Raw genomic sequence first — 14,123 nt, 5'->3', positions numbered from 1 at the left:
ATCACAATTTGAGAAGCAATTTTTTTCGCAAAAGAAGCAGAAAAAAATCACAACATCACCCGGCAGTGAGTCACCAAGGTCAAAGACACTGAGGTCAAGTCCAGGTCACCAAAGGTCAAGGTCGCTGAAGTCACAGAGTCATAAAAGGTCAAATCCACTTCACAAACCAAGTCAGAAAAGTCATTTCCAAGGCGCTTGGGTCTGATCTGAGTCACTGAGGACAAACTGGAGTGAAGCTAGAATCACTCAGGTCCAAGACACCAGGGTGCAGTCATCTTATCCAGCTGTGGTGTGGACCAAGAATCTGAGAAAAAAAACCAGAGAACTGAGAAAGTGGTTTTGGTCTTTTCATTGGTGTATTTGAATGCTGAACTGTCAGGACCTGTCTGCAAACAGCTCCTGTTGCTAGGCAACCATGGGAAACAGTCCATAGAGGAATACGATCATGTCAGTCCCGACCTCCTACAACAAATTTCAATAGAAGCAGATTTTTAACAAATCTACAACAAAGGAGCAGAAAGTGTAAAACGCTCATGTTGCCTCTGTGATGTAGTTTGTTTTGTTTTTCTCCTGTGATGGTGGAAACACTTCCAGCCCACTGACTGTAAAATGTACCTGAACCAAAACTCAATTTGAACACAACTCTGTATGCAGTCTGCATACAAAGGTGTATTGACCCCCCAGGATATACACACACACACACACACTCTGTTAGATTAAAGTGAACGGATGCTCCTGTGCCACACACAGAGATCCATGAGGAGCAGCAACTTCACACAGCACAGTATCATCACTTACATCAGCCACAGTGAAGTGAAGGACAAGAGGTTCTTGCCTCTTTTCATCCCATTTTTAAATTCTATGTGTCACATATCTCATCAGTTTTTAGATTGATTTCCTTCCTTCCACACAGACATCATGTGTTTTCAGTTCATTTCTATGAAAATTAGCCCAAAAGAAAAACTTCAATCTCTCACAGAAAAAGTACAAGTTGATGGAAAATGATTAAAAGAAATCAAACTGTGAATCTAAACAAACATAAATCTTGTGAGCTGAAGCAGAAAACTGGGGCAGGAGAAGTTAAAATGTAACACAGGGTGAAGCTCACAGCATTATGAAACAGCAGCAGCAGAATCCTCTGCTTCTCTTTTCCCTCTCTAAATCCTCTCAACATGTTTCTGGGTCCCTCACACAAAATCCCCAGGACCCCCTCCCCCCTCTCCCCCCTCCTCCCCCCTCAGTCTTGTCAGACAGTTTCTCAAGAACAACAGCTCCCTCCATCGGATCACTGATGAATCCAGCAACAGCAAGTGTTTGCACTTCCACACTTGTGAGGACCAAAAATGAAATAATGTCTCTCCTAAACCCAACTCTTTACCTCACCTTAATCAAAACTTAATCTGAAAATCTGGAGGACAGTTTTGGAAAGTAAGCACAGGTTTAAAAACTTAATTTTAAAACCTGAAACCAGGTCTTAACCTTCAAGGCAGGACATAATGTTCCAAACATGTCCAATATATCCTCAGAATTTGAACTCACTGTCCAAATTGACATAATTTTCCAAAATGTCTTCACTTTTCAAAGATTGTGCTCACTTTTTAAAATGTCCTTACTTTCAAAAAATATCCTTTCCAACTGGACATTTTTCCACATAAGATCCTTATAAGGATGTTCGGGATCAATCCGGCTGGTTTACTACCCATGATTTCACATGTGGATCCATACAGTTGTAAGAGGGATTTCCTTGTGTTGCAAGAAGGTCGCGTGCTTTCTACTGTGAAATATTCCAGTTAACTGTAAAGAAAAATATTTGGTACATGTTTTCCATAATTGTGTATTTTAATGCAGGTCTGGATCCAGGTGCAGATGTAATGTACAGAGGAAGTATGAGTTATGACATTTAGTTTTCCATTTTCATTTGGCTGTTAGCAATTTATTATCATTTCAGGCAATTAAATTCTAAATGTAATATTCCTAAATGAAGTTTGACAAGACTGACAGGTGAACTTGTATCAGATCAATTCACCTTTATGTCAGTGAGTAGCAAAAACATACCTCCTCCTCTTTTTTTTTTTTTTTTTTTAGAAACAAAGTGTCAGATTAAACACAAAAACACAGAAGTAGAAATGTGAGTGTAGTATGTTATAATTCAGCTCTTTATCCTCTGGCTTGTCTCCCTCTCTGCTCCCAGACAGCATTCATAATCCAACCTGACGTTTCTGACATCCCCGCTCCCTCCCACCTCATGCATCTATAATTAATCGTCATGTTGGTGGGGGTTACAGCAGCAGCGTCAGCCGTGCAGAAACAGGTAGAGGTCAAAGGGTCAAGTCATCACGGCGATAAAAAACATGCCTGGGCGGATCGTCTGTCAATGCCACAGACAGCTGAGAAAACCGAGAGAGACGCAGCGTTCAGAGCAGCAGGGAGGAGACAAGAGAGAACTGTATGAGACTCAATCAGATCAGGCAGCCGGGACGTGAAACAGAGGTGAGACGCAACGTCATGATATCACACCTGAAAAGACGGGATGTGAGCGGTAACAGAGTAGGACAACAAATACTTGTTTCTGATTGGCCAGCAGGTGTCTCAATCAGCCAGATTTGTTATTAAAGAAAGAAAAAAAGAAAGACAGAAAGAAAGACAGAAAGAAAGAAAGAAAGAAAGGAACATTTCTGAAAAGTAAGAACATTTGGTGGATATAGGTCAGAAAAAGAAACGCTTAAGTACAAATGTGTATGTGCACAAGAGGGACAGTGAATGCCTCACAGTTCAGTGAAGAAATATACCATCAACAATAAACACTCAAACACACATTTACTCCCTGTAACACACACGCGTGCACGCACACACACTGAAAGTACTGAGGGGCCGATAGAAGAGGCCGATCTTTTATTAGTGGGGCAACATGCCTGATTCTCTCTTTCTCTTTCTCTTTCTCTTTCTCTTTCTCTTTCTCTCTTTCTCTCTCACACTCTCTCTCACACTCTCTCTCTCACACACACACACACACACACACACACACACCACACACACACACACACACCACACACACACACACACACACACACACACACACACACACACACACACACACACACACACACACACACACAACACACACACACACACACACACACACACACACACACACACACACACACACACACACACACACACACACACACACACACACCACACACACACACACACAACACACACACACACACACACACACACACACACACACACACACACACACACAGCTGGCCTAATCAATGATTAGTAATTGGACCTGCAGGGAGAGAGAGCAGGAGGGTCCTGTGATGTATAGTGAAACAAATTAGTGTGTGTGTGTGTTACAGGGAGACACAATGAGGGAGGAAGGAAGGATCACTGGTGTGAAATGAGACAAATGAGTGTGTCAGAGTCTTTGTGTGTGTGTTTTTGTGTTCATTCTTGTGTGTGGCCGTTCTTCCATGTTTTTGAGTGTACGTCCATTGATCTGTATAGGTTATCTGTGTGTGTGTGTGTGTGTGTGTGTGTGTGTGTGTGTGTGTGTTTTGTTCCTGCTGCATCACAACATCAAAGAGTTTCTGTTACGTTGGAGTCCTGACACACTGAGCCGACAGTTAGCCGTCATTGGTCCAAGTGTGGACGACTGTCACCTGTTAATTCTGCAGTTAGAAGTTAAAGAACAACTTCAAGGAGACTGAGGCTCTGAGCAGAAAACCTGAGGAAAACACAAAGTAGAATTTAATTGGTAATATAATATAATGTAGTATAATTAAGTTAATTAGAAAAGTTACTGGGGAGATTACAAGGCTCTTCTTCTTTGGGTTTATTTTCTTCTGCAGTGCTCCTACAGTCCTGAGAAAGAAAAATGCCATCAAAATTAATCCTTTTGTATCATTATTATTATTATTATGATATGCTGTAACTCCATAATCGTGCTAATTGTGAAATTAAGAAAGGAAATCGAATACAAAAAAACTCAGGTTGTTGTGCTTGATGGATTTGCAGACAGAGAACAGATTATTTTCCCTCAAAAAGACAGAAAAAAAAACCCATTTGAAACATTTATCAGCTCAGTGGTCCGTGATGCAAGACACTGAAATGAAATAGAAAACATTAAGTTACACACAGAATCTACTGTAGCCTCAGACATGTTTACTGACATCCAACCTCCCTGACATGACAACACTTTAAACAACTTTACAAAGGCCTCTGCCAACTATAACTTAACTTTAAACTACTACTGACCAGATTAAACTCTTTACAGCTGAACTTCCATATGAACTGAACTGAATTTAAACCAATGGATGAACTGGAATGAGGGAAACTGATTTACAAAGTGTTATTTGATTTGTAAATCGGTCACCAGGAACGTAAACTGTATGTGATTTGTCCTGAATTGGATGAAAGTTATTGATGACCGCTGAAAACTGGGTGTCGTGTTGCCTCACTGACTCAATGGAAAGTGGTGCAGGGTTTGATCTGCAGCCCATGTCCGTCCAATGGCCGCAAGCAGCCATTTCATTGGGTTTAATAAAGCGGAGCATGTAAACAAATGAAGCCAAACCTCCTCTAATTACTAAATACACCATTCTATTTTCATTTTCCAAGGAGAAATCTGTATTTTCTTTTGTTTCTTAGCCAATCACAGAACAATATAAAACAATAGATGTGTTTTCTGTTGTGTTGAGATTTTTAATGGCTCAAAAACTTCACCATAAAGGATGATTTCTATATATTTTTTTATTTTTACACATTTTTATTTTGAGTCAATCTTTCACACATTGGCCCCCTCTACCAAATACTCACTAGAGCACCAAATATGGATTCATCCACCACTGAAAATAGTCCCCAACAGATGCTCAATTTCCTCGTTTGAGTAATATTTGCTATAAACTACATGTACAATTACTTTTTTTCATGGGATTTGTTGACAATAAAAAAATATTTAAAAAAGAATGCAGTATTATCCTTTCCTTTACTCGCCAACACTCACCAAAAACCATGCAATCACAACAAAAAGGTATGAGATAATTTATAGACATTATATGTAGAAATCAGTGGAGATCAATGGCTGCCTGGAAAGAGGAACAAACACAGAGATTTCAAAATGATCATCTGCTCTGAAATATGCTCAATGGTGTCGTGAAGTGTGAATCTGAAACTTGGCGGAGTTTGTACAAAACCTGAAGAGTCAAACTTTCAGACTCAGAGAAGCAGAAGGTCAGAGTAGGTGTCATCTGTAGGCCTGTCGTGGCGGTGGGAGAGTTTGATCTGCAGCCTGTGTCCGTCGGCTGGCTGCAATGAGCCATTTCATTGGGTTTAATAAAGCGGAGCGTGCCAACAACTGTCATCTGAGCCGTGAAGCCAAACCTCCCCACGTGCTCCAGATTGGAGAATAAAAAGAAACAAACCCACAGCCTCAGACAGCGAGGGTCCTCCTGGCCATAAGGAGTCTATTATATTCCTGTGTGTCACACAGCCATCTTTGTGCCGGCCTGGTGCCACGCTGTGGCGTTTGTAAAGGCCCGGCCCGGCAGAGTGCTGGCACACGGCGGTCAGGACACGCTGCTAAATCCCATTAGAGTCTGTCCAGAGGATACGAGGCTGCCAGTTACTGTCAGTCATCAACAGGCTTTAACCTCGGGGAGTCGCAACGCTTTTAATTAACCTTATAAACAAGAATCACTGATGAGCTGGTGAGCTTTAATACATGAGACATAATATGACAACAACACTGCAACCTGTAGAGGACACATTCACTACAGGCTTTAACTGTAATTTCTCTATTTCAAGCTAAACCAAAAAGCTGCTTTATAGAAAAAAACACAGAGCAGGACTGTGGGTGAAGAGACCAATGAAAGTATTCCAGTAGAGCTGCAGCCAGGATTGAAGTCCTAAGCCCCCAACACCCTGAGAAAAAATGTGGCCATAAACCAAAGACATCTCCAATATTTTTATTCCTTTTTGATTTGTTTGGCTCATTAAATATCCACATGTTCCTTACTGAAGAGTATCAACTCCCTCCAACAGCATTATACACACTAATCTCTAATTTGGGCTTCATTTTAATATCATGTAATTTTTATAAATGATTAGTTCCCAGACCTTCACATAATCCTCTGTGGTGTGAACAGAACGACGTCAGTTTGACACCTTGATGTTCTCTGCTGAATGTTCATTGATCATTTTAATCTTCCCTGCAGGAGCTTAAATGCAACAAAACTTTTGCAGTAGAACGATTTTGGAGGTTGTGTCCTTTAATATGCAGAGTGACCGCAGAGAGTCTTTGTACTTTGTCAACATATTTAAATAAACACCTACATATGATGCTACTTATATTTTTATTATTAAGGAAAGGGTTCAGTCTTAATGCTGTCTCTGGTAAAACTGGGTGGACTTTTAATTTACCACACCTCCCTCTCATCCTTCCTCTCCTCCTTCCTAGCTTCCTTTCCCCCTTGGCCGCACTGCTCCTCTGCTTGGCCGCCTCCATGTATCGGCCCACAGCAGCGCACTGAGTCGCTTCTAATCCTCTTTTGATGAACTTGGTTAATAGACCTCCTGCAGCGGTCTTTGGCTCTGTTCATTAGGCAGCACACGACCCTCTCCACGCCCCCGGAGCACGCACTGCGCGTCCCCGCGGCTCCCCTGTCCATAAATTCACCCATCAAAGTGAGGAAAGTTGAAAGTGTGTTACTTTGTTGGAGTTCTCAGTGAACCGACCGTGTTTGGCACAAGTTTGTTCAGAGGAAGAAGAGCGATGCCGCCTCGTAAAAGCCTCTTCGCGCCTTTCATCTCAGTGGACCCGGAGGGAGGAGTCGCCCCTGCGGCCCCGGCGGCTCTCCACGCCGACATCCACGCTCTTTTGCAGCGTAGCCGTGGTCAGGAGCGACCGGGGGCAGAGCGCACCAGGGGCAGCTGCGACCACCGAGAGCCTCCGTGCGCCATCGTGGAGCTGCGGCTGGGCCCTGCCGGCGGAGCGCTGCACTACCTCCAGCCGGACAAGTGCGCTCTGGAGCGGGCGCAGAGACGGCGACGCCTCGCTGCCAACGCCCGGGAGAGGAGGAGGATGCTGGGGCTCAACGTCGCCTTTGACCGGCTCCGGAGCGTCATCCCCAACCTAGAGAGCGACAAGAAGCTCTCCAAATCTGAGACTCTCCAGATGGCGCAGATTTACATCGCCACCCTCAGCGAGCTGCTCCAGGAGGGCGCATGCGGAGAATCAGTCACCACCCGGGCACCGCGGCCCCCGGGGGCCTCTCCGCCTTCACAGGGGACCACACTGCTGGCAAGGGAGGCATCCGGGCCAGTCAGGGACTTTCACACCGGGAAGAGCAGCGGAGGCCCGGTGCGCACAGAGGAGTTATGATGGGGACATGAAGGAGAGAAGGAGCGGGACCAAGTGACATTTAAAGACTCAATGAATGTTTAAAAATGAGACTTTTCTCTACTTATCTTTGTAATTATTTGTTTCCTGTTGTCCTACAGTGAAAAGGACAAAGCAACATTTCTGTTTGTATTTTAGATAAATGAGGCCTTGTGTCTAAATCTGTATTTGTACATCTGTTAAAATATATTTTTCTTGCCAGAAACACAAAGACCACGAATCTCTGACATTATTATGACCAAGCTGGTTGTAGCCGAGTTCGTTCTTTTGAGAAAAGCAGCAGCTATGTTTCTCAATAATTTGTAAGAAACGGCGGATGAAAAACAAACACCGCCTCTTTGAGAAATGATTATCACCACAAACAGAATGGGAACACAGCAGATAGAAAGCCAGAGCGGGAAGTACTGAAAGTAGCAATTTTTATTATTTTAAAATTATATACAGGTAACCAAAGACATCAGTCTGCAAATTGGTACAAAGATCAAGTTTTCCTGCAGGTGGCTTGTTAAGCTCTCTGTCTGTCCAAAACAACAACACGACTGGGAGAAAAGGCTTTAGAAAATGAAAAATAGAGTCAGGTTCAGAAAAGTAGAGTCTACCGGTCTAAATTTAAATTTAAATTTAATCCCCCCCACCCCACCCGCAATCCCACCCATTCCCATTACCCATCAGTCTCTCCTCCTACATGAGGAAATCAATCTATATACAGGAACTATGTACAAAAAGCTCTTCCATTCATTCTTCCAGACATCTGTGAATAAAGCTCTTGTAAACTTTAAAAAAAAAAAAAAAAAGAAAAAAAAGAGGAGTGTGAGGGTTAAACTGTCTGTGTGTGTGTGTGTCTGCGTACGTGCGTGGGTGTGCGTGTGACAGTGCATTAATGATCACAGAGGGACAGACAATTACAAAATAACGGTATGAGCATGTTTGATGACATGTGCTTCTAACTTTAACAACTGATGAAATTCAACTTGTCTTTGTTCAAAAGAAGAAAAAACAAAAACAAAACAATCTTCACTTTTCAAATCTAAACACAGAATCAAACAGGTATTGATCCACCAGACGCTCACGTCTCTCTTATCCTGGATAATACGAAGATACAGACTCAACATCTACAGATTTTCTGGGGGAACAGAGAGAAACAAACATTTGTTTTTCTGCCTTAATGGAAAAACACTTTGGACAAGTTATAGGAACAAATTATTAATTACAAGTGAAAGCTTTAAAATGTTATTTTGCTGAGACTAATGCGTCTTCTAGTCAATAATAATTTTAAAAAGTGTTTTTGGGGAAACGCATCAAAACTTTTTCATCACTTTTTACTTTCTACTTTATGTTTGTTCTCAACTCGCAAAGTAAATCATCAATTCTTTAACTTAAGTGCCAGCGTAATTTTTGTTAAACAAAAAAAAAAGTTGGATTTTCAAGACGGAAGAAATATTTTTCATATTTGACAGCTCTTTTACAATTTTCCTTTCTCTGACAAAATGGACTGAAGAACTCAATAATAACGCAGCCCTTAAAAAAATGTTTCTAAGTTGTAACTAATGGCATTATTAATGGTTAATAAACCATTTATTAATGCTTTATAAATTAGTTATAAACCATTAAGCCGCCACCAATTTTACAGATGAAGTTAAGTTTACTCGTCCGGGTTAGTACGACTCTGCCTGTGAATTAAATTGGATTATATCTGCTGTGGCTCTGACATGAGTTTTATTCCCCAAAGCTGTCAAAGTGATGTCATCAGTGTAATCTCAGATCACAGATTAGGCTCCAGGTTTAAAACCTTGAGCAGAAAGTCTGAGTTACAAACTGGGGCTGTGGGGTTTGAGTGAAGTGGGCACAGGAGGCAGGTCTAAAAATCACAATCTCTCAGCTTCTGCCGCCACTGCAACACTAAACCACTGTTTACCGCTTTAACAGAAACAGCTTTTACTTTGTCCTGATATCTTCCTACAGCCACATTACTGATGAACCCTTTATTAATAACTTATTAACATTTATACGTGTGTATCATGCTGGAGGAGGATACACCAGCCAGATTTTTTACAAAGTGGCAGCCTAAAGTTTTTTTTCTTATTCATGCTCATAACTGATCAATAAAACATAAATGGTTTGTCAAGATCAATAAACCTATTAGTTACAACTTGTACATCCTTTATCAGAACATGGTGCTGAAACGGAAATCCTCTCAAACTACTGCTGATGCACTTCAACCCTCTTCTTTTCTCTTTGAGACTGAAAATGTGAAAATATTTCAAACATCTAAAACATTGCAGGACGGGCTTTGAGTATCTCTCTAGTTGCTATTCTGGACTGATGGACAATGATTATAGGAGGAGGAATCCAGCCAAGAAGAAAAAACACAAGACTAATTCATAATTTACACATTTCCAGCACCTCCACTCTCCTCTTGAGGTTGCTGTAATGCACTCTGGGAACGACGGCGCAGGCGAGGGAAATGAAAAACGCAGCACTTCACAGTAAAACCTTTCTGCAAAGAGTTGGACAGATTACATCTGAAAGTGACAAAACGATCAGAGGACGATTTTTCCATAAAGTTTAACTAAAAGCTGTGAACTCTGGGATTTGAGAGCTACAGCTCAAGTCTTTCCGTCGGAAAAAACAACTGAACAGGAAGAAAAAAAAGTATCGACTTCGATCTCTGAAAGCCTCTCCGCTGGTGGTTCAGTTCAAAACCAGAGAGAGGCAGCTCGTCTTCACCTCTCGGACTGGGGCATCTCGGCTGCCTTTGTGCTGTAATTGAAGGCTCTTCTCTGAGTGGAGAGCACACACACGGACTGTAATTGAAAGGAGCTGAAGGAGGACAGGTTCTGGTCCGGAGGGCTCGGGTCCCGTCGAGACACAAAGCTTTGATGCTGAGCGAGAGGGTGATCGATTTTTTATTTTTTTTAAGAGAAAAGTTTCTTCTTTTGAGGAGGGTTCGGGGGTCGTTCAAAGTTTCCAGAGAGTTTTAACAACCTCAAGGGTCATTCTGTTTCAGTCTCAGGTGTGCGGTTGGGTGCCGAGCGACTGGAGTCTGCTTGGCATGATGGGAGACGGTTGTTTCTTGATAACGACACAAGAAGAACAACTGCTTTGAAATCCGCTGGTTTGCTGCAGAGGATGAAGAGGGGAAGAAAAGCTCTTACTTCCAAAGATGGAACATCTGAGGTTACAAACAGACCTCATGCAAACGTCTACAGGCAGTCCTGTCTTAAGATACCACCTGAACTTCACAAATGCCTGCAATTCAGGGCCTGAACTCTTGCCATGTCTTTGCTCTTTGGCCAGAAAACAATCAATACTTTTGATTTCTCAACCTCAAACTGCCTCCTTCTGACAGAGTCGAGAGGTCAAAGCAGCAAAAAGAGAAGAAGAAGAATACAGCATGAAAGAAACAAGGTGGTCGGAAATGAGCCGAGGTCGTCGGTTTCAAAGGAAAGAAGGAAAGTCATTATGTTGGAGAGCCGTTTTTTTAACCACTTGAGTTGTTTTGGTGATCATGAGCTCCAGAGGGCTGCGGGGTGCGAGGCTTTGATGAAAATGACGGCTTCGCTGCAATCTGTCACTGATCGATACAAAGGATGGCTGTTTTCACAAGAGAGGGGGAAGTGTGAAGAAAAAAACGCGTCCTTCTGAGGAACTTATACAAATAGAAGAAGGGCAAACTTAAAAATAAAACACCTAAGTGGACTGTATCTTTCAAGTAAAATAAAATATGATCACAGCTGGTGGGAGGGTTGGAGGTGTCGATGTTCGAGGTCATCCTGCCTCATAAAGTGACAATAAATTTACGTTCAGGTGAAGTCAAATTAGCGGAAATTCATTAAGTTATCATGTTGATGGAGCTTCCATCACTGCAACCTTAAAAAAAAACAAAAAAAAAAAAACAGTGGACTGTTCCTTTAACTGGAGGATGACGAGGAGGTCTGATCACAACACGAAGAGCAGGAAGGTGATGATGAATGAAGATGTGTGCGTTATAAGAAATGCCTGTTTCCAGCAGTGAACTTAATCTGAGGTGATGATGATGATGGTCATGGTGGGTGTGTGTGTGTGTGTGTGTGTGTGTGTGTGTATGAGACAGGCTTCTCTCTAGCAGTGCTCCAGATAGTCAATGATCCGGGAGATGGACTTCTGTCCTGTGGTGCCGACGTCACACTGCAGAGAGAGAGGGAGGAGAGGTCAGTTACCACACACACACACACACACACACACACACACACACACACACACACACAACACACACACACACACACACCTGTGTTGAGGACTAATATTCAGTGATCATCACATTGTTCAATAATCATAATTAACTGATTCATTCACTCCCTCATGTTGATTAATTAATTAATCATAACTATAATTTATTCCACCACAATTAATCTCCTCATTATGTCATTAACAAAGTGATTTTTAATGATGTTTATCTTAACTAGCGTGTCTAATTATTTTGTTTATTTATTCAATAATTATCATTTCCATTACCTTGCTGGTATATTTACAGTTAAAATTAAATTAAGTTAAATTAATGAATCCCTCATTAAAACTGCAGACTAAGTGCAATTTAATACACACCAGTCGGGTGTATAAGAAATAAAAAAGAAAGAAAGAAATGTTATCCATCTCATTTCTTGGCTTCCTAAGGTACATTGTTTGTTAGGCCCTCTGCTCAACATTTCCTGTAACAACTGCTTCATTATTTCTACAGTTCATGCTCATCATCAGTGCTTCAAAATATTGTGGAACATTAGATTTCAAGTTTTCACTTGAAACAATGATTTGACATTTCTGTGAGAAAATGCTGAATTTGCTGAGTAAACTTGATCTAATTATTGTTCATCTTTTTCTTTATTAACAGATGTATGACTCAAATTTCCTCGAGGTTATGAAAGTTTTCCCAGTTTAGATATGAGACCTGGGTTTGTCATTGCCTCTCTTACCCACTGGGGCTTTTTCAGTTGTATTTGCATCATAAAAGTAACTGATGGCAGTTGAAAAGCTTCATGGAAAATGTAAAGCATAATTTTCTAAGATATTGACTGTGTTTCCACCCTGGGAACTGTGATGGAAGAAATGTTGGGACTGTTAATCACTAAGACATCTCATGGACAGTGGGGTCCTAAAGTCTGAGACCAGAGGCTATTTATTAATAACGACAGTCGAACAAGCATTAATTACACATCTTTTTAAACAGTTTTATAAGAAGCTGCTGAACACACACATAAGGCTGGATTATAAAAGCTGGGACTCACAGTGAGGTTCATGAAGTTGAGGAACTTTTTCAGCATTTCTGTCATGATGGAGAAATCTCCTTTAGGCAGGTTCTCTCTCACAGTAGTCACATTCAACTGGTGAGAAAAGAGAGAGAGGCAGAGAGTGAGTCAAAAACATGATGATGAAGACATCAAATCAAAATGAGATCTTGATTTCTTCCTTTTTCACAGCTAAACCCTGATAATTATGAGAGGATACTGTATTGCCGCATATATTAGGTTATATGTGCGCATGTCTGCAGGTGTGTTTCCTTTCGAATGTAGATGAAATCTAAACTTCAGAACAGCAATAGTTGTATTTTGGTGTGAATTAGATGTTTGTATCAAAGGAGTGAAAATCCCCAAATATTGATTGGGATTTTAGTCCACGCAGGGTTGAAGTAATACTGATGGAAAACCAATGCACATGTTTTTCAATCTGGACAGACCTGCTCTGATGGCTGCTTGTGCTGAACCTCAAAGCAAATGAACTTAAAAGTGAAAAATTGTGCAGTTTTAGGTGAGACATAAAACATGTCCATAACAGACCAAACATCAGCTCTCAGCAGAGAAAATGCTTGACTACAATCAACACACTGTTCATACATTGGTGCATCACAGCTACAGTATATCTACCATCTGTCTTATTGTGTAAGTGAATATTTGTGTGTGTGTGTGTGTGTGTGTGTGTGTGTGTGTGTGTGTGTGTGTGTGTGTGAGTGTGTGTGAGTGAGAGAGACTCACCGGGCTCCCCTGACAGAGGCAGCCCAGCAGCAGTGCTGTGTAGGAGGCCACGATGCTGTCCTCCATGTGCTTCCCTGCATGCTGCAGAGCTGAGACGAGGAAGAGGAAGATGATGATGATGATGAGGAAACATTCATGGATAATTTTATATCTTAAAATGAACAAAATGCCAGATAAATAAAATAAAAGTCAGGATCTGGTTGTATTTCTACCTTTGTTGAGGTCCAGCTCCTCGTCTTCCTCATCTTGCGCCTTCTTCTTGTTGTCATCCTGTTTTTCCACGTTGTTGTCGTTGGCAACCCACTGAATCTCCCCGCCCGTCTCCTGCCACTCCCCGCTCTGGTCCAGTGCAGGCTTCGGCGCCTCCTTGATGAGGTCATCAGTCTGCGCCTCAGCCAGGACTGCGGCTCGTTCCCGCTGGAGGAACAGCTGAGGAGGATGAACAAGTAGACAGTTCACTAAAGCCTCAATGGTTAGCTAAGCTTGTGTAGCAGGTTAGCATTCAGCGGCATGTAATTAAACGCATAATTCAGAGTTCCTTGCAAGATCACTAATTACTAATCTGTAGAAATCCTTTTAAATCCTGTACACAGGTGGAACCAACTTACTCGTGATCTTAAACTTCAAATGTCCGAGCCAAATGTGTTTAAATGTTGCTGAGACGCATTTCTTCACCTTATGTAAAACACTTTGAATTGCCTCTGTGTTTGAGA

General features: G+C 41.7%; 2 protein-coding genes across 2 annotated transcripts in view; one reads left to right on the top strand and one right to left on the bottom strand.

The window, feature by feature from the left end:
* The first annotated feature begins 5,970 nt into the window (after positions 1–5,970).
* On the top strand, positions 5,971–7,616 carry atoh1c (atonal bHLH transcription factor 1c). The gene has a single exon (XM_056366083.1). The coding sequence runs from the start codon at positions 6,779–6,781 to the stop codon at positions 7,385–7,387; it is 609 nt and encodes a 202-aa protein (XP_056222058.1). The 5' UTR covers positions 5,971–6,778; the 3' UTR covers positions 7,388–7,616.
* Positions 7,617–7,807: 191 nt separating this feature from the next.
* Positions 7,808–14,123, bottom strand: part of waplb (WAPL cohesin release factor b) — a 29,239-nt gene continuing 22,923 nt past the window's right edge. Inside the window, exons 17-20 of the mRNA XM_056366082.1 lie at positions 13,623–13,839; positions 13,411–13,499; positions 12,667–12,762; positions 7,808–11,572 (exon numbers count right to left, since the gene is read on the bottom strand). Of these exons, the coding sequence (XP_056222057.1) occupies positions 11,507–11,572; positions 12,667–12,762; positions 13,411–13,499; positions 13,623–13,839 (468 nt within the window). The 3' untranslated portion in view covers positions 7,808–11,506. The remainder of the gene's footprint in view (positions 11,573–12,666; positions 12,763–13,410; positions 13,500–13,622; positions 13,840–14,123) is intronic.

The sequence above is a fragment of the Seriola aureovittata genome, chromosome 21, assembly GCF_021018895.1.
Source record: "Seriola aureovittata isolate HTS-2021-v1 ecotype China chromosome 21, ASM2101889v1, whole genome shotgun sequence".
Lineage (NCBI taxonomy): Eukaryota > Metazoa > Chordata > Actinopteri > Carangiformes > Carangidae > Seriola > Seriola aureovittata.
This window is presented reverse-complemented; position numbering and strand designations above follow the sequence as displayed.

Excerpts from the sequence above, each read along its gene's own strand:
- atoh1c (XM_056366083.1), top strand. The coding sequence starts at position 6,779 with ATGCCGCCTCGTAAAAGCCTCTTCGCGCCTTTCATCTCAGTGGACCCG.